The 15,583-nt window shown below is 44.8% G+C and overlaps 1 protein-coding gene across 1 annotated transcript in view; it reads left to right on the forward strand.

The window, feature by feature from the left end:
* The window catches only part of LAMB1 (laminin subunit beta 1), a 68,503-nt gene that overhangs the window by 29,589 nt on the left and 23,331 nt on the right, over window positions 1–15,583 (forward strand). The window contains exons 14-24 of the mRNA XM_045565434.1: window positions 2,800–2,935; window positions 4,185–4,343; window positions 5,193–5,320; window positions 5,538–5,661; window positions 6,080–6,284; window positions 6,926–7,069; window positions 7,279–7,510; window positions 10,248–10,411; window positions 11,397–11,621; window positions 12,596–12,810; window positions 13,507–13,603. Of these exons, the coding sequence (XP_045421390.1) occupies window positions 2,800–2,935; window positions 4,185–4,343; window positions 5,193–5,320; window positions 5,538–5,661; window positions 6,080–6,284; window positions 6,926–7,069; window positions 7,279–7,510; window positions 10,248–10,411; window positions 11,397–11,621; window positions 12,596–12,810; window positions 13,507–13,603 (1,829 nt within the window). The remainder of the gene's footprint in view (window positions 1–2,799; window positions 2,936–4,184; window positions 4,344–5,192; window positions 5,321–5,537; window positions 5,662–6,079; window positions 6,285–6,925; window positions 7,070–7,278; window positions 7,511–10,247; window positions 10,412–11,396; window positions 11,622–12,595; window positions 12,811–13,506; window positions 13,604–15,583) is intronic.

Genomic DNA, 15,583 nt, shown 5'->3' on the forward strand with positions numbered 1-15,583 from the left:
AGAAGAATTTTAAATATGCTGACAGAAATAGCAGAGCTGCAGATAAGAAGTCAGCGTGAGAGGGTGACGAGCAGTTTGGGACAAGGTGGATTAGAAATAACAGCTGGGCAGCCCTTGGAAATGTCCTGTTGATAGCGGGTGATATAGAACCAGAGCACAGCTGACAATGGGGTGCTGCAAGCTGTAGGGTGCTGCAGGTTGTAGGGTACAGGCCGTCTGCGTAGTGGAGCCACGGAGGAGCCAGGATTGAATTGGAGCCATGCCCGTCCGTGACGCCCGCTCAAGCCTGTGGGCGCACACGCTTGTGATGGGCTGGGCTGATGGTAAGGGAGTGTGCACGTGATCAGGCTCCCGTGGAGCTCCCTCTTCAGAATTGAGTCTGCCCGATATTTTTATCCTCACCTTCATTTGCTTGTCCTCTAATGAATGCGTGTGAAGGATCTAGTTGTTTTCTTCTCCCGTGGTTCATGTTCTGGACATTTGTTTCCTCAGTAAACATCTGCTGGGGGAGCAAGAAAGATTTTCTTTTGTCCATATGATGTGATGTCTCACGCCTGAATTTCTGAAAATGGCTTTTGTTGGCGGACTGTGCCAAAAGAGGGCTGGGTCCTAACTGGAACAAGCCTTACGCTCCTGGGAATTGGCTATGGGATGTCAAGAATTCCTACTCCTGTAGGGTGATGACACGATGGACGGGAAGAGGACTTCAGCTGGACTGTGACAGGGCTGTTTGGGACATTTTTAGTAAACCTCTGAGTGTTCAGTCTTCCTGTGAGTTAGGTGTTTGGTTTAAAACAAACTGGGATGAGGAAGAAAAAAAAGAACTCTGGGAATGAGTTTAAAGTAACAATTCCAAACCTCAGCTTGTCTTTTAATGAAGTAAAAATGGATGCATATAATTAATTCCAGTTTTACTTTGTATACAAAATCAGAATACTAAAGAAAAAGACATAGAGAGCTATAAGCTGACAACAAAATGGAGACACTGTAGTTTATCCAGAGGCCTTTATTACCTCAAACAGTAATGATTAATTTTTTGAAATAGTTTATTTCCACATTAAATATCTTATTTTTCTTTTTTCTATTTTTTATTCATAACACATATCCTTCATGCATTTATTAGTTGAGCTCGGCGTGCAGAGTATCAGGCTCAGGGTGGGGCAGGACGCCGTCCGGCTATAGAAGTGAGTCGGGCATAGTCCCAGCACTCGAGGAGTGTACAGTCTAGTAGGGTTTTGATACATCTGTCAGTAATTATGCTACAAGGGAGAAAGCGATAAATGTCTTAAGAATAGTACAGATAAGGAACAACTGAGCCCTCAGAAAGTGCCACTTGAGAGTGGTAGAGGGAGGGAAGTAAGCAGGGCTTCATGAGAGGAGTGCAAGTTGAGCTAGGCTTTGAAAAATAAGTAGGATGGGAAGACCCAGTGTCTCAACTTTAATGAGCATCTTCTACATAACAAGCTTTTTTGTAGATGCTGGGAATACAGGAGACGGTGTTTCTCCCTCAGGGAGTTGGTGGCATGAAGGAGAAGAGAGCTTTTTTTATGGAGTGGGGGTGGTGGTCAGGAAATGCCACAGCAGGGGTCGGTTGTGAGCTGCATCTTGGAAGAAGTGGATCTCTGGCGTGGGTAAGGGAGAGGGACACTCTGGGCTGCAGGAACAACACAGGCCAAAGGAAAGGAGTCAAGAATCACCCTAGTGCATTTGAGAAACTGCATGGAGTTCACATGGTCGGAGAGGTCAGGGGAGAGACAAGGCTGGGAAGGTGGAGAAGGGCCAGGTGCACCTCCCCAAGGCCATTGTGCCAAGAAGTGAAATGTTTGATGCATCTTAAAAAGGTCACCTGGTTAACCTGTGTGGAGGGTCACAGTTTGGGTTGGGAAGTTGTAAGACCAGCGGCAAGGATACAATGAGAAGACTGTTACTGCCTTTACTGTGAGCGAGAGAGAGGTAAGGTATAGCATAGCCAGTGGTAAGGGGGAAGAGACGCACAAAAATGTAGAGGGGAAATCACAGAATTTGGCTCCTGATGGGGTGTGAAGGATGAATCCAGAGAATAACTTTTAAGTTTCTGACTTGGTTGGCTCAGCGGGTGGTGGTGCCTTCAGCCCCTTAGAGAATGTGCCTCTGGGACAGCCGAGTTGGACATGTCCTTCAGGGAGTTGGATATTTGAGCCTAAGACCCAGGAAAAGGGTTGTAGTTGGAAGTAAAACAAAAGGTATAGGATGCAAAGCAAGAAAATTTGTGATGTCTACAGAAAACCTCAACATGGTATGGGTGGAGTGTAAGTGAAGAGAGGACAAGGAGGGTAAAACTGGAAAGATCAGGTCTCAGGTTTCATTGTCGTGCTTCGGAGTTTGGGGTTGCAGTTGACCTTTGAACAACACAGATTTGAGCTGCCTGGGCCCACTTATACGTGCATTTTTTCCAACCAAACATGGATTGGAAATGCAGTATTTGCAGGATTCAAAACCCAGTATTTGCAGGATTCAAAACCCACCTGTACAGAGGGTTGACTTTTCCTGTACGTAGGTTCTACGGGATCAACTGCAGGACTTGAGTATGCTTGGATTTTGGTCCACATGAGGTTCTCAGAACCAATCCCCTTGCATATACTGAGGGACGACTACAGTTCATAGGCACTATTTTTCCACGTTTATTTTCTGAAAGAAATAAGAAAATGCCATGTAGATATTTTGCCCCATCTAACATTTAATGGCAGACATGGAGCTGCTTCTGGTGGGTTGACTGGTGTGTGTGGTGACTGCAGCTCACTGGGCCTCCCTTCCTTCCAGCTGCTCTGCCGAGTCGGGTCAGTGCGTGTGTCGGCCTCACATGATTGGACGGCAGTGCAACGAAGTGGAGTCTGGTTACTACTTCACCACCTTGGATCACTACCTCTATGAAGCAGAAGAAGCTAACCTGGGGCCTGTAAGTAGGTGGGGAGTGCTTGGCAGTTTGGTAAGGCAGCATTTTGGGGGCTGTCATAGCATATGCATGTTTTGTAAAGAGGCCATTTCAGAAGCATTCTTACAGCTTTTGTCAGTGAGCACAAATTAAGGATCAGGGTCATGCCTTCTTGAAAATGGTCATATTTTCAGTAAATCTATAACTCACAAATAGACTTTGGAGCATCCACTAATAAATAAGGCTTTTCAGTTGGTTTAAGAAATTTGTCTCTATGGTTAGGAACAAAAGAAAAGAAATTTGTCTTTACAAGAAAAAATTTTCTTCACTCTATTGTGCTCCAAAGTTACTGTTGATCTAACGTGGTGAATACTCAGGCAAGAATACTGTTTCACTTATCATCCCAAAGTTTGGTGACTTGCAGTGTATGTGTGGCACTTCGGCTGGGATGGCTGAAACAGCCGGAGGCTGGCTGGACACTGCTGTGCACATGACCTCTGCAAGCAGCTCTCCTGAGCTTCCTTACAGCGTGGAGGAGTCAGGAGAGTGAGACTTCCTACCCGGCTTCTGGCTTCCAAGGAGGAGGAAACGGAAGCTGCCTGGTCTCTGAAAGCCTGGGCACAGAAGTCCCAGAATGTCATTTCCTCACACTCAGTTGATCACAAGGCCAACCCACATTCATGGAGAGATAACATAGGTTGCACCTCTTAATGGGTAAAGCTGCACACAGATATATACAGGGAATGAAGCAATTGATGGCTGCTCTTTGGAGATAACCAACCACAGTTATAGTATCATAAAACGGTGAACAATTAATCAGAATTAACTCATCAGTAGTGAACATTTATTATATCAAGTTTCTTTACTCATACTTGGAGCCTGAAACTAATGCCAATGAGAGAGACAGAAATAAATCCCCTGGATATTGGACTAGCCTTGTAGAGACTCTGGGAAGTACTTCTTTACTCCTAGACTTGTTTGTAATAGCACTTAGGATGTTCTCTTTCCTTCCTTTATGCATATTCTCCTGGTTGTGTCACACAAGGTATATCCCAAGCCTTTGGTGCCATCTCCAATGTCCTAAGACGCTCCAACCACAAAACTAAAAAGAAACTAATTTCCTGTTTATCAAAAAGTTTTTACAATCTATGGGGAAAATCTGACTGTAAAAAATAGATATGATAGCCACAGTTCTTTGGGTGACTTTGAATTTGCTGAATGTGACTGAATTCCATTTCAAACAAAGCATGACTCCTGTCACCCTTGCCCTCAGGGGGTCAGCATAGTGGAACGGCAGTATGTCCAGGACCGGACGCCCTCCTGGACTGGGGCCGGCTTTGTCCGAGTGCCGGAAGGGTCTTATCTGGAGTTTTTCATTGACAACATACCATATTCCATGGAGTATGACATCCTAATTCGCTATGAGCCACAGGTAAAGAAAAAAAAAAAAAAGCCCGCTGTGAGGAGGGAGGGGAGTACTTCTAACAAGTCCTGTGTATTTTTGTGAAGTGTGAAGGCTACATTGGAACAGATCAGCCTCTGACTTTCTAACCTCCTCCGTGGAACTTAAAATGTAACTTTTTCTTCTCGAATCCAGTTTCTCAAATATTAAGTGGTCTCTTGTTAGGCACTTGGCCTTGCCGGGGACTGTGTGCTGATGAGAATGTATCAGATCTTCTCCCCCGCACGGGCTGGCTGCCCAGGGACAGGCACAAAGCCCTAAATGTAAGGAAAGGCTGAAGGTGACAGTGTAACAGCAGAGAGGAAAATGTTCACACTCGCTGGCCGAGCCAGGGGCTACCAGTGTTTCGTAGAGAATCAGGTCTAGGCTTTAAAGCGTGGATGGGATTGTGATAGACCAGCGCAAAAGGAAGTGAGGAGTAGTGTGAGCAGAGGAGAGAGTGTTTTGAGAATCGTTCCACAGAGCTAGACAAGGGATATGGTCGGAGGTGCTGTTAGTAGAAATGCTGGGACCAGTAAAGAAATTTGTACTCTGCACAGGAAGCTATTGGAGGATTTTGAGCAGGGCACTGTCATTATCCAAGCTGATTTAAAGTGGACTGGAAGGGACATTGGGCAGAGGCAGAGAGAACAGTCGGGAGGTGTTTCAAGGGAAGGGATTAGGGCTGTGACGGGGCGGCAGGAGAGGACGGGGTAAAGAGGGAAGGGAAAGGCGGCTGTGTGTTTTCCATTTCAACCTGGCATATGACGGATTCGGGAAGGTCTTTATAAACAGGCAGCTGTGGGCTAATGCAGATGGTCCTTTGATTGCTTATTCTAGCTACCTGACCACTGGGAAAAAGCTGTCGTCATGGTGCAGCGACCTGGGAAGATTCCAACCAGCAGCCGATGTGGCAATACCGTTCCCAATGATGACAACCAGGTGGTGTCATTATCGCCAGGCTCGAGGTCAGTGTGACAGTGGTTTGCAGCTCAACACAACTAATGCAAACTGGCATTTTTCTGGTGTCTTGTGAGTTGTTGAGTTGCGATTTCAGAGCCAGACATTGACTGTTGGTTTTCTTCCTTTGCAATTATCACCGTAGAGCTTCTGTTTTTAATTTTAATTTTTTGGATGCTGAAAGGTTGACTTTTGTGGTCATCTTTCTCTCTTGTTTTGGGGCAGATATGTCGTCCTTCCTCGCCCAGTGTGCTTTGAGAAGGGCGTGAACTACACGGTGAGGTTGGAGCTGCCCCAGTACAGCTCCTCGGACAGCGACGTGGAGAGCCCCTACACGCTTATCGACTCTGTGAGTGAGAGATCACCTCTGGCACGTGCACGAGAGCCTGGGCAGAAAGTGTCCAGCTGCTTCCTTGCGGTGTTTTGTTGAGGGGCAATGCCAAGCGGTTAAGCAGAATCTTTCTTTCTTGCCTCCAAGGTTACTTACACTCCACCCTGTGAAAAGGATGTATTCAAGCTGCTTCCTTCTAAAAATATAAATGCCTTAAAAAATTAGCATTTCAAAAACCATCAAGCTAAGTAAAATATATCTAAACTTTTCCTGACCAGAGTATTTAAGAATAGGGAGGCTTTCACTTTTCTTTAATGAGCTTAACTCTTTCTGTTCAAAAGTCAAAGCAGCATTTTGGGCATCTGTGTTTACTCGCTGTAGCTGATAAGATGGGGCACGACCATAAGGCCGTCTGGCTGTTCGCGTTTCTTTGCAGCTTGTTCTCATGCCGCACTGCAAATCACTGGACATCTTCACCGTGGGAAGCTCAGGAGATGGGGTGATCACCAACAGTGCCTGGGAAACCTTTCAGCGATACCGGTGTCTGGAGAACAGCAGAAGCGTTGTGAAAACGCCGATGACAGATGTTTGCAGAAACATAATCTTCAGCATTTCTGCCCTATTACACCAGACGGGCCTGGGTAGGTTTTGCTCAGTAGCTGCTGCGGCTGCTGCTCCCGGCTCTCGCAGTACACTTGGCACACGAGGTGCATTGGAGCACATGGCCTGTAGTTCTGTGTAGACAGCACGAAGGAAATAGCATCCCAGCTATAGTTTGTCTTTATTTTTTTAAGTAATATTTTAGTGATAAAGCACCATTGAAGATGGAATCTATAATCAGGAAATATATAAATAACAGGCAACTAGGGAAAAAGTCCATGAGGATATAGTGTTTCCGTAGGCAGGGTGGGGAGCTGGGATGGAATCAGAGAAGCATCAAATAACTGAAATTTATGTTTTTCTCTTTGAAAGGTCAGACCAACCCCCGAAGGTCACTGGGCTTTGGTCTAATGTCCTGTGACATTTGAGCTTTGAAGGCAAGGGGAGAAAACCTTAATGACCTCCTGCCTAGAAAAACTTCTTTGATCTGCCAGCTCTGCCTCCTCTTTCTTCCCTGCCACTCATCATAGGGATGACGCTGTTTCAAACTGGGCTTCTGAATAAGTCAAAGTAGTAACGGACAGAGGATCAGGGAGAGCCCGAGGAAGGGAACGGACCAGTTCAGAGACAGGTGTGATGTGCTGCTCTGTGTCATAGGTTCTGGTCTCTCTTTACCCTGCAGCTTGTGAATGTGACCCTCAGGGCTCGTTAAGTTCCGTGTGTGACCCTAACGGAGGCCAGTGTCAGTGCCGGCCAAATGTGGTTGGAAGAACCTGCAACAGATGTGCACCTGGAACCTTTGGCTTCGGCCCCAGTGGATGCAAACGTAGGTTCCTCAGAAGCATTGCAATGCGTTCGTTCTAATTAACTGAGCCACCTGGCAGGGTTCTGTCACTGCAAAGGCGATGCTTCACTCTGGGAGTGGCTCCCATGAGCCCATGGACATTCTGAACTGGGGACAGGGTGCTTTTAAAAGGGGCATGTTTCCACCAAATGAGTTTCTCAATGCAGTTCTTTGGGTGCCTATTTCTTTAGCTTGTGAATGCCATCTGCAAGGATCTGTCAATGCCTTCTGCGATCCTGTCACTGGCCAGTGCCACTGTTTCCAGGGAGTGTACGCTCGGCAGTGTGACCGGTGCTTACCCGGGCACTGGGGCTTTCCAAGTTGCCAGCCCTGCCAGTGCAATGGCCATGCTGATGGCTGCGACTCAGTGACAGGGGAGTGCTTGAGCTGCCAGGACTACACCACGGGTCATAACTGCGAAAGGTATGTGCACACTGCCTCTTGAAAGTAAGGAGAATGAGGTGGTCTTTGGCTGAGCAAACAGCATCTTAGACAAACCACAGAATTCACTTCTACCAGGCTCCAGACGGCTCATTCATTTCTGATGACCTCAGTATTTTCTAGCAACTCATTTATTTATCCAATACGTATTTAGCTTGCATCTTCTCTGTGCCAGACACTGTTCTGGTGCTGGGGATACTGCAAAGGCTAAACTGACTAGAATGTGCCCTCTTGGAGAATGATCCTAGATCCTAGAGTTTGTCATAGATTCTGTCTAGAAATTATATCTGTCTCAGCATATTCTGGCCTAGGGTGAGAGTTATGAAATGTTAATGCCTAATTTAGGTTAAAGTAGAAACCAAATCCAAATGGGTTCATTTTACATAGCTTTTAATAGCTTTGTTTTTCAAAACATTTTATGTAACTGCAGTTTCCAGGAGACTATATAAAATGTGCATAAGTAGATCTGTTCTCTAGTTAGCAAATGTCAACTGAATAATTATGTATGCAAAGCACTGCAGCAGATACATAGTAATAGCACATAGAATGTGTCTCCAGTAACATTAATAGTCTAGCTCAGTAGATAAAAAATAATCCATATGAAAAAAGTTACATGCTGATTTATACTGTTCATTACTGATTAAGAAGTGCAGACATACTATTAAAACCTGTCTTTTGGGGGTGGGGGAGGGGGTAATAGTCTCCATCTTTACATGTCAATAAATTTTCTCTATCTTAATATCCGTTCCCCCTATATGGGATTTTTGTTTTAAAAAGCCACTCGTGAAACATTTCAGCAAGTGCTTCAGTCAGTGCCAAAACTGCTCGTCAGATGAAAGAGAAATTGTTAGTGAAAATTGAATATGTGATTAACTTATGGCATGAAGGAAGTAAACAACACATGGCTCTTGGTTCGACCCTAAAATGGTATTCAAGAATTTGGAGGTCCCAGTGACTACTCCTTTGTATAAAAGTTGTCCCTTCCAACCATAAAATTGTGTTGTAAAAAGATAACAAGGAAACAGTTATACAAGAGTGAAAGGAAATTAATATATTGGTGTCATCTTTTGTTTTCTGCCATGTTTTCCATTATTCTTTCAAAGGGAGATGGAAAGTAAGTAAGAGACAGATGAGGATCATGTTAGCAAGAAGAGAGTGGGGAGGAGAATGGAGGTGGACGACAAACGTGGTTACCCACAATGCTGATTTGAAATCAGACATGCCATGGAATGTACTGGAAAGACATACCCTGTGAGAATGGCTTGGTTGATATTTGTGACTGGCTTTGGATTTTATTTGTGAAGGGTTTTGATTTCTTACAGGAGAATGAGAAAGGGTGTGGGAAAAGGAAAGATTTTTAACCCTAGGTTTTGATAGCAACACTTTATTAAAGTATTTAAAATTCTGCTATTCAGTTTGAGCCGATTTCTCATCATTTTGGATGATCAGAGTTTCAGTCCCATGAATTTAAGAGGAAACTCTGTGTTCAGATTATTCCTGAGGGGAGGAAGGCAAGAAATGAACACTCAGATTTCTATCATGAAGTATTTGGATTTGTTTCACCTAGAAAAGTCTTATAGAAACCTTCCCAGAAACCAGTGTACAAAATTGTTTTATCAGTGTAGGTTTCCCCAGCCCATAATCAGAGAAGATGTTCTTGCATTATTTCTGTGTCTAATTGAATAGTTAATTTCCTATGAACAGCTTTCCTCTTCTATTTTTTTAACCCTTTCACCCATTTAAAAAGCAATTACTTTTGCCTCCAAAAGATGTGAAAAACTGAATTGGAAATCCTTAGACTTGAGTTCCTAGCCCAATTTGGCTTCTAACTTATTACCGTGGGTGAGTTAGAGTATCCAGCTTTCTATAAGTAGAATAACTAGGTCTAATTATCTCCGAAGTTCCTTCAAGATCTTATGTTATAGGAAATAAAAAAGTAACCTAATTACCATTCAACATGAGAAGCAGCATGACATGGTAAAAGAATTTATTGCTAAAAGTCAGGAGGCTGAATTCAAAGCCTGGCTTTTTATTTAGTTGTGTGAGCTTTACAAATCCTTTAACCTGCACAGGTTTGTTATCTTTAAAGGGAGGGGGCTGGCCTGTTGGATTTGGGAGTAATAAGTAACGTCCCTCATCCCTGCCCAAGCGTGGAGCCCCCTGAGACACAGACACGGGAGCCACACAGCGGGAGAGCATCCCCGTCAGCTTCAGTGGTGGCAAACCTGGGTCATAGGACACGGCTTGAGGCCTGTGGCCGCCGTGGGCTGGCTAATACACCACCCCTCCCAGGCACAGGCAGAGGCAGACAAGTAGAAGCCACCCCCACAAGGACAGACTCCCTCACGTCGGGGCACAGGCAGGCGGCTGACAGAACCGTGGAGTGCACCTGGGAGCTGTGGCTCTGTGGGGAATCCGGGAGTGAGGGGCCAGGTGAGGCCACGAGTGCCACCCCAACACAGTGGGCCCTAGGTCAGCAAGGGACCTACCAAATCAGAAACTCAGGGGGAGGAGCCCAGCAAGCTGTTTGCACGAGTCCTCCACGTGATTCTGATTGGAGCTAGTCTGAGAACCATTGCTCCATTGGAAAATCCTCCAATGGAATCATGAGGAATGGGGAAGAATGTTCCCCAACAGGACACAGTTTCTGAGACTTTTCTTGGAACAGGTTTCTGACAACTGTTGAGTCATGGCTCCTTCTCTCCTGCCGCTGATGCAGATGCTTGGCTGGTTACTATGGCGACCCCATCATTGGGTCGGGAGATCACTGCCGCCCTTGCCCCTGCCCGGATGGTCCCGACAGCGGGCGCCAGTTTGCCAGGAGCTGTTATCAAGATCCTGTTACTTTACAGCTTGCATGTGTGTGTGATCCTGGATACGTTGGTGAGTCATGTGTAGCCTTTGGGAGGCAAAGAGGAAGCAAAAGATGTGTCTTTATGAGTTCGTTGTTAGGAAAAATTGATGAAGAGCGAGCCAGTTAAATTCACTTTTACAGTGTTTAATTAAAAGTGAAAGGAATCTGAAATAGAAAAGATGCTCTTTTCCTGTTTGGCATGTGGGGTAGTCAATTCTTGAGTGTCTGATAATGTTATAAGACAAAGTAGGATAGCAAGCTCATTCAATCCATAAACAAAACCTTAAACACTTTTCCGTTATTACAGAGAAAAAAGATTAATGTATATTTTACTTCTTCCAACTCCTAGCAGAAGTGTCTCCCAGCAGTCTGGGGGCCCAGTGGTGGGCAGAAGAAAGAAAAGACTGTCATCTGAGGAGCCACTAGATTCCTGAATATATTCCTCACTGTTTATTGTACTCGCATTAGCTGTCAAGGCTCCGTGAATTTAGCTAGTTATGAAAATAAACTCCCTTTCATTTCACCCCTAAAGCCACTGTTACAAATACTACTTATGCATAGTTCAGTAAATATTTTTTGCATATAATTTCAGGATTTCTTAGGGAAATAAGTTATCACTAAGGACCCTGTTTTTCAGGTTGCTCACAAAGGAGCAGTAATTTTTTGGTTTATATGCTCTTTGGGTTACTGTTGTAACATCAAGCCATGCTTCACCTTGTTTGACTGTTACTTAGCTGCCCACTTGCTCCACCCCTGTGTACTCAGAAGCTAAAGCCCCCCCTTATCAAAACTGTCCGTGCCCCGCCGTGGCCTCCGAGGCAGCCGTGGCAGTGTTGGAGACTGCAGAATACTACTTTCCCCCTGCAACTCAAAGCCTGTTCTTTCCCCTTCAGATAGGATCATCCCAGGCTCTGTAAATAGCACAGCGAAGACTCTAGGTGGGAATGTCGGTGGACTGGTAAGCTTTTCATTCAACATGCTGAAAGTCTTGTGCTTGGTTTTGTCCGACAACAGGCTCCAGATGTGACGACTGCGCCTCGGGGTTCTTTGGCAACCCCTCAGTCGCTGGGGGGTCGTGTCAGCCTTGCCAGTGCCACCACAACATTGACACGACAGACCCGGAAGCCTGTGACAAGGACACCGGGAGGTGCCTCAAGTGCCTGTACCACACAGAAGGGGAACACTGCCAGCTCTGCCGATTTGGGTACTACGGGGATGCCCTCCAGCAGGACTGCCGAAGTAAGATGTGCGTCCGTCCTGCCCACCTTCTCAGATGAGGGTGATTCCCACCCTCTACCGTAGCTGAAGATTTTATTCTTCGAGCATTTCACTTGGGAAAACACTTGTTCAGAGAGATAAAATTACACTTTCAACAAAAGAAATATGAGAGACTGAATTTTTTTTTTTCCTTGACATCCTCATTTTCTGGCAGAACTGAAGTCTCAAGATGTGGCTCAGTGCCTGGGAGAGATAATTGAAAGGAAAAACTATGTAGCTGTCACCATGATAAACACCATCCAGTAGATACATTGATGTTACGTTATGACCCGCCAACTTGCTGGTCAGATAGGACCTGGAGATCCTAAATACCCACTCTGGTCCACACCTTTTCAGTGGCTTTGATGGAGTAGAGCCTTCCAGATTAAGGAAAAGAAAGAAGTAACATCTCTAAGATCTCTCTTTTAGACCTCTTTATTTCTCTTATCAGGAGATCAGCCAGCATTTTCTCCTACTGCAGCTGCGAAGCCCCCAGGCCCCTGGCTTTGTTTATACAAACATGCATGGAATGTCAGGACCAGCGGGACCGGATTCCTCAAAGCCTTCCTAGCTTAAAGGGCTTCTACCTGTTCTATCCCACATGTTCATTACTGCTGCTCCCTGCCAAGAGTTTGAAATTATTAGATATCTCAATTCCCACTGGCATATTTTTTATTATTTTCTGTTAAGTCTTCAGTTTTAGAATGATTCACCAGCATCTTGTTAACTCTATGTATTTTGAACATACTTTTAGGCAAAATGTGTCATTGTGCATATCTGCCTGGGAAATGTCAGAACTGTATAGGACATCATAAGGAATTCTAAAGAATAATAATTTAGATTTGTATTTTAATCACCTCTCTTTACTTTTTGGCCATTTTAGACATAGCTAACTTCTGCATGCCTACATGTTTGTGAATGTGACAATCAGTAAATGCAATGACGTTCTTTTTCAGAGTGTGTCTGCAATTACCTGGGCACCGTGCAGGAGCACTGCAACAGCTCTGACTGCCAGTGTGACAAAGCTACTGGGCAGTGCTTGTGTCTTCCTAACGTGATCGGGCAGAATTGTGACCGCTGTGCACCCAATACCTGGCAGCTGGCCAGCGGCACTGGGTGTGACCCATGCAGCTGCAACACTGATCATTCCTTTGGGCCTTCTTGTAATGAGGTGAGGGGTTGTTGCCCGGGAGATGTCTTTATGAGCCCAGGTGACAGCTAGCTTGTTCAGCAGCCTTGCTCCAATTAGAGTAAGGCACCAAGACACACAGCTTGGCAAGCAGCAGGGGCTGGATATCAGCCCTCATTTATCCCCCCGGCTGGGACTACATAGCTATGAAGTCCCCACCTGACGCACCCACAGCATTTCGGTGCAGAACCCCAGCTGTGGATGCAGACTCACGTAAGAACAGACAAGGGTGAGCCGTTTCTTTTCAGTACCTGGCTGCTGAATCGGACATTTTCTTAGCCACTCAGCTTGAAAGGTACCAAATAGCCATCGCCAGCATTGTAAAAACTGCTGTTGTTTCCTGACACACACTAAGAATGACGTACTCCCTAAGTCAGGTGAGTCAGATGTGGCCTAGGATTGTTATTGATCTGTGAGGATAAAAGGAAGAAAACATGCAAATGAAGTGTAATGTGCTGTGAACCTGTCCAGACCCTGCTGCAGAAGAGCCGTTAGGAGATGCCGGCATGGCGCTCACAGCACCTAAGATCAGAGTGAGAATCCCTTGTCCTAGGCAGCACGTGGGGGCCTTCTCAGGCAAACGGTGCAGTCCCAGTTCTGATTGGCAGCTAGGGGGAAAAATGACCACCGGCTTGTGCCCTGAAGCCTGCTTGACTGAGGTCTGTGTTCTGGCCGCAGTTCACGGGGCAGTGCCAGTGCATGCCTGGGTTTGGAGGCCGTACCTGCAGCGAGTGCCAGGAGCTCTTCTGGGGAGACCCCGACGTGGAGTGCCGAGGTGAGGCTCGGGCATTCCTGTTACTGGCATTTGGTCAGGGTGGAGGGGGCGGGGGTCTGCACGGGCCTTCTGTAAACACTAAAGTACACTACAAGCTAGTTTGTCTATTCAAAAATACTCTGTTTAACTACAAAAGAAATTAAGGCTGATTGTTGAAAAATATATATAACAAATCTAGCCCTGCAGATAAGCATAGGTAGTAAGAGTGGATGTGCTCACTCTTCTGGTCCCACACCCCAGGGTTACGGCTATTCGTGTCTACGTGCGTGCACACACACACACACACACACACACACACACACGCACACCACAAACACACACACAGCTGCTTTTTGTTAATGTTTTTACCAAAATGGGACCATATGAACCGAGTACTTGTGCAAAGTAATTTTCCACCCCCTCTGAACAGTATTTTGTGGCCAGCTTCCTTGCTGGCACATGCAGAGATAAATGGTTATTCTAGTAAGATCATTTGATTCAGTGGATCAGGTAGACTCTGCTGACAGTTAAAACTCTTAGCGTGTGTGCAGTAAGACAACATCCTCACCAGTGAGAACCGGAGGGCGATGTCGTACATGTTGTGTTGTAAGCCTTCACACACAACAAAGGGGTATGTATGGTAGGAGCGCCAAGTCTGTTAAATGTGAATAAAACCCAGATTCTTTCTTAGGCTTATGATAATTAAAAAAATAGGACTGTGAAGGAAAAGACATTTTCTGAAGAACAAAAATTTGTTAAAATCATGTGAATCATAAGGAGTGCTTAATTTCTGGTGTTGTTGCATTTTGTTTTTTTTTGACTTGGCAAATTATTTTTCAGATCTTAAAGCATTTACAGAAGAGATTTAATAGGCTGTTTCAACTGTGTTCCTATTTCCCACTTGATTTTCTTCTCTGTTTTTAATTTATAACTATGGATAGATATTTTCTATAGTATCTTGTATGCTTTTCGGTATATTTATTGCACATCTGAAATGGGTCCTTCTTGGACTTTAAATTTTAAAAATGACCTCTTTCTGTTTTGGATACAACTATAGCAAGAAATAATACAGATCGTCAAGTTAGCAACTCATTCAGTATCTCCTATAGAAGGTTAGAAATCTAAAACCTATGTTTTCCTTCTGAATGTAAACCCATCTGTTCCTTAACAGCAGAAAAACTTCAATGGACAAAACCAGAGCAAATTGCATATAATTTGTTTTTTAAATTGAAGCTTAGCCAGAGGGGTTTGTACGGACATCTTAGATTAGATTGAGGTTTGTTACACAGAGGGGATGATGTTTGCTGTGTTAATAAACAAGAACTTTTTCATCCATCATTCTCCAGTCCAGATGTTGGCTCTTACTAAGATCTGACATTCTCCCTTCCTTCAGAAGGTCCTGACATCCAGTGGACAGGGTGCTCCAAGATGTCTCCTGAAAGCAACCCCCTGCTTGAAATCAGGCTTTTCCAGGGCTCTAATCACTATTCTGTTAAATTTCTCAATCTTGTAATGCCCCGAGGGCTTGATCTTTCTCCAGATAATGGCTCTATCATTGCGTATACCCTGATTCTATCAGCATGTGTCATTGGCAAAATAGCTTTCTCTGCCAAAGCTTTCTGACCTTTTGCTCCATCTTAGCTTTGTGAGCAGGAAAAGCCTGCTACCCAGAGTCAGAGTCAATCAGAGAATTGTTCATGTAGCACTCAGAACTTTACCCCTTACCCTTTTATCTTTCATTTAAACTTTCGCCTCTAAATCTGCTAGCAAAACTATGGCTTATGGGAACCATGTCAACTTGTTTAGGTCAAAAGTTAGATCCTGTTTTAGAAACTTTGCAAAGAGTGCTAGATTCATGGCATCGGTGTTCGCCAACTTTTTTGTTCATTTTATCCAGAAGAAAGGTCAGCTCATTACGTAAGAAACTGATAATCAGGAAAAGCAAACAAGCAATACAAAACGAAAACTAAGTGTTCTGCATGGAAACGTAGTTTTTGTAAG

Source organism: Lemur catta, chromosome 11, assembly GCF_020740605.2.
Source record: "Lemur catta isolate mLemCat1 chromosome 11, mLemCat1.pri, whole genome shotgun sequence".
Taxonomy (NCBI): Eukaryota; Metazoa; Chordata; class Mammalia; order Primates; family Lemuridae; genus Lemur; species Lemur catta.